Source organism: Arctopsyche grandis, chromosome 1 (genome assembly GCF_051622035.1).
Source record: "Arctopsyche grandis isolate Sample6627 chromosome 1, ASM5162203v2, whole genome shotgun sequence".
NCBI lineage: Eukaryota > Metazoa > Arthropoda > Insecta > Trichoptera > Hydropsychidae > Arctopsyche > Arctopsyche grandis.
The window spans coordinates 1,798,135-1,802,411 of NC_135355.1; the positions used below are offsets into that span (position 1 = coordinate 1,798,135).

Sequence of the window (4,277 nt, forward strand, 5' to 3'; positions counted from 1 at the left end):
AAATTGTGGGTAAATCATGATGATGCGAACCGTAAAAATTACAGCTGATGAGATCTGTGAGGATATCCTTGCTGCCGTTCGAGGTATTTGAAATTAAATGAATGTTACAGTTTAGTGATAAAAATCGTTCGAATAATGTGTTAAGTTTTCAGTTTATCGTCGGTGAAGTATTGACGCCCTGCCTTTCGTGTGCAAAATGTATTGCCACTATTAGACAAGCAATTAAAGACAAGACTGATACATCCTTCATCCCAAGAGAGACCCCTCGTAGAAAAATAAAAGAATAAAAAATGGCATTGGTTGGAGGGGATCTTTTAGATGCGAGTTTTATATCACAAGTATAATATTTTTATTGGATTGTAAATTAATTATTTTATTGCATAACTTGTTTTCAGGTGGAAAGCACCATCGATATATTTGACGAACTAGAGAATAATTGGACATTATCTAAAAACATTGGAATTAACAAATTTCGATTTGCGTCTGTCGTCGTGGGAGATTGTATCGTTATCATGGCGGACAGAATTCTTCAAATGAAACACATTCAAACATTTAAATACATTAAAAAAATTAAAATATTACAAAAAGTATACTTTAAATACATTTAATGATTATTTCATGTTCAATTTATTTTAAAATAATACAAAAAAAAAACTGCAGTCGATCAAATAATCGAATCATATGGAATGACATGTGCAACCGCACGAGTTCTCTTTCAGCTTAGAGTTGTTGAAGCTTTCCAAGATTTAATTGTCTCGTCGTACTCCCAAACATCATTTAAGCGATTATTTCCATCAAATTCACCTGAAAATCAAAACAATGTAACATTCATTTAATTTCAAATACCTCCAATGGCAGCAAGGATAATCTCACGGATGTCAACAGCTTTGCCAAGTCATTTTTGCGGTTCGCATCATCATGATTTACCCACAATTTTACAGCATTGAACAAATCGTCCCATTTCAAGATTTCGATCACGTTGGAGGCCGGCAGATTGAGAAAATCTTGAGTTTTTTACAGCTGAAACAGAAGTGGAATTGAAAAATATTTAAGTGACATATTTTTTTATATAATCAACACTCACCGTCTCGAAATTTTCCATAGTCAAATACATTGCCTATTTTAATAATTCGGAATCTCCTGTTGATTTCAAAACTTCCAGACAGTTTGAAAGATCGACTATTTTAAATTGCCTTGGAATTTTCACGTCCAATCGGTTTGCTAGCTCCATTAATTTTTCGACGTGCTTTTTGTCTATACCTAAAATTATATTTCACATAATTACATTTGAAGACCAAAATAATTGATTATCTTTGATATTTATGAACTCTAACTTATTTCGCCAGTGTAACAATACTTCAGGATTGCTTCGATGACTTCGTTGTCATAATCTGAAGAGACGTTATTCAATAGATTTTCTTTTGTCATAAAGATTTCGCTGCACGCCATTAGAACGACCAAGTGTGCGTAGAATCTGCAATTATGAAAATTATAATTAAACTGGCAGAACAATTTGGATTTTAAATAATTTTTGGATTCGAATTAAGATACTCTCGGCCTGGAGCTGCAAACATTGTGTCGCATTTTATATTTTGTTGGAAGGCCTCATACAAATACTCCACCCGTTTCGCAGCAAAATCAGACTTGGCCTTCACTACGAACATCTTGTTTCTAATTTTCTCTTAGATTTCTACTGAAAAACAAGATTGAAAATTAGACAATATAACTATAAGTGCTGAGCATAATAAAGTTAGACTTACCAATTAGAAAGAATAGCAGCGAATGGTTTGGAGCACTGTTGTTCTGCGGTTTTATCACGATAGATAAGGATATCTCAACCCTTTCGTTGCATCGAAACGTATATTAATTAGTTATTGAAATTAATACAGCCTAAGAGCCGGGCCGCATTGCTCAACTCGCGAACAACTTGGTGACTTTTAAATTTTACTTGCGGGCCGCACCAAAATACTCGGCGGGACCGCAGTTCGCCCAGGCCTGCATTAAGGCAAACGTGCGGATAAAAATACAAATATATATGCCGGATCGTGTCCAGTCTGAAGTAACTGAAGTGCGTTCGACAAGTTGGTTACTGCAGTTTGTATATCTTCATAAGTCAGAGCACTCGCTGCCTACTTGCAATACTTCCGAGCTTTGGTCTTCTGATCAGGAGTCAAAGTAACGACAGCCGATGGATTGTATGCAGCGGGTACTCTTGGCCCAGCAGCTGGTGCAACGTAAGCGTGAAATCCTCCAGGATGGCTGTCAGGAATCTGCGGCACTGATGGTAGGATATTAGATGGAGGCACGATGGGTTTTGTGGGGAAGTTGAAACCAGCACTCATGGAACTGCCAGGATCGGAAGGTGGAGGAGGGTCGATCACGATGTTAGTACTCAAAGTCGGTGCTCCCACACCAGATATAGACGGAAAATCTTCATTGTCTTCTGAGGCCATCAGAACTGAAAATAAACAAATAAAATCATATAATTGATGAATTATTGTCTGATTAGCTCAAATAGAGAGGACGTTGAAAGCATGGAGCACGTTTCCATGATGATTCTTTATTTTTAGTATGATGATCAGTTATGACCAATTCTGCATCTACAATACTCATAAGGCACTGAATTGATTTTATTGCAACAAAATCAAACTTCTGGTATTTAATTTTTGAAGCAATTGACAAAATTATATAACACTAGTGTTGTGCCCGTTGATTTCAACGGGTGGTTTCGAAAAGGAATTGAAACAAGAATAAAAATAAAGTTATACCTATATGTTATAATATAAGTATAATGTAAGGTAATTTATAGGCGCACGTGCACGTAATATTAATCGTAATAAAAAGTGGCACATTATGCACTTAGCAATGCAACCCGTTCGAAATCATGAATAAATGTGTGTGTGTTTCTGCACCTCTAGAATCAAGAATCAAAATCGAAACGGCTAGTTTCGGAAAGAAATTGTTGCATTGGAAATTACGAATTACGAATTACCAAGTGTTTCGTTTTGTGTATCACCGACTCCCCGAGGGCTTCGCCCCCAGCACCCTCGAAGCCTCTAGTGCCCCCAACGCCTCCGGCACCCCAACGGCTTCGCCCCCTGCGCCCCCAACGCCTCCTTTTTTTGATATTGTGACGAGGGAACTGACCATTCTAAATACCAGAATGGATCTTTCCCCAAATTTTATTATGCCATAAAAAGTAGGAAAATCCCTCACTCGTCCGTCAACAGTTATACAATTTAGCTTCCTGTCCAAAAAATACCTAAGAGTATAAATACCAAATAATGCTAGTATGCTTTTGCTAAAAATGTGCATATTATTCACTCTTCAAAAGCCGGGCCCCGGGTTATTTACATACCCTTTCCCCCCTCTCGTCAGGCCTGGTTGAAAATATGTATATGTACATATTATATGTATTTAATTAATGATTTTAAAATTGTAGTCAGTTTGTTAACAGCTAATATATAATTTCGAAAGATACTTTGTATGTAAGTATGTAAATATTTTTGGTTGGGTTGGTTCAAATAAAACTAATAAAAAAACGAATGAATATTTACTATTAGATTCGCCATGTTTACGCTGTTTATATTACAAATACTGAGCGAATCCGGGTAAAATAACTAGTTTATAATATATACGTATACATAAATACATAAATAATATCAACACCTTACTTTTTATATTAAAATTTTATTAATGTAAATATTTCAAAATATAAAACACGAACTCAAAACTAACAAAAAATAAAATTCTCATTCTACCGACCACTATACGCACGAACAATATTGTATTTCTTGACCAAAATAGATTGCGAATCTGAAACGAAATTAAATTGGCTACCTCAGGTCGAGTGGAGGTTGAATGCGATATCATGTACATTTTACATAAGTCTATCCATTATAATAAACAAAAATGGATAGTCAAAATGTTTAAAATTGTAAAAATAACTGACTAAAAACGGGTCTCTAGTTATCAGCTTTGCGCTCTAAGAATATACATAGGTAATTTCCTGATTCCGAATTCATCGTTCGACTTCGATAAAATCGACGAACACCGCAAACAAAACGGAGTTTATCTCGAATGTAACGGAAAAATGAGAGAATTTGAAACAATTTCGAATCCGAACTGAAAGTGATGTTCCGTAAAATTATTCAATCCTCGGCTAGATGGGTATTCGATATTAGTTCGTTTCGCAAATGGCGTTTGTATTTAATGGAATCGGCGCGCCCTTTTGTGATTTATTTGTGCAGAGAGAGAGCTGACTGCTTCGTTTCCTA

The 4,277-nt window shown here is 35.8% G+C and overlaps 1 protein-coding gene across 1 annotated transcript; it reads right to left on the reverse strand.

Annotated features, from left to right (window-relative positions):
• Positions 1-590: 590 nt before the first annotated feature.
• Positions 591-1,693, reverse strand: LOC143922753 (kelch repeat and BTB domain-containing protein 6-like). The gene is made up of 3 exons (XM_077446094.1): positions 1,335-1,693; positions 1,085-1,260; positions 591-1,020 (listed from the first exon to the last, which is right to left on the reverse strand). Exons 1-2 carry the CDS (start codon positions 1,447-1,449, stop codon positions 1,118-1,120), a joined length of 258 nt encoding a protein of 85 aa, XP_077302220.1. The 5' UTR covers positions 1,450-1,693; the 3' UTR covers positions 591-1,020; positions 1,085-1,117.
• Positions 1,694-4,277: the final 2,584 nt, after the last annotated feature.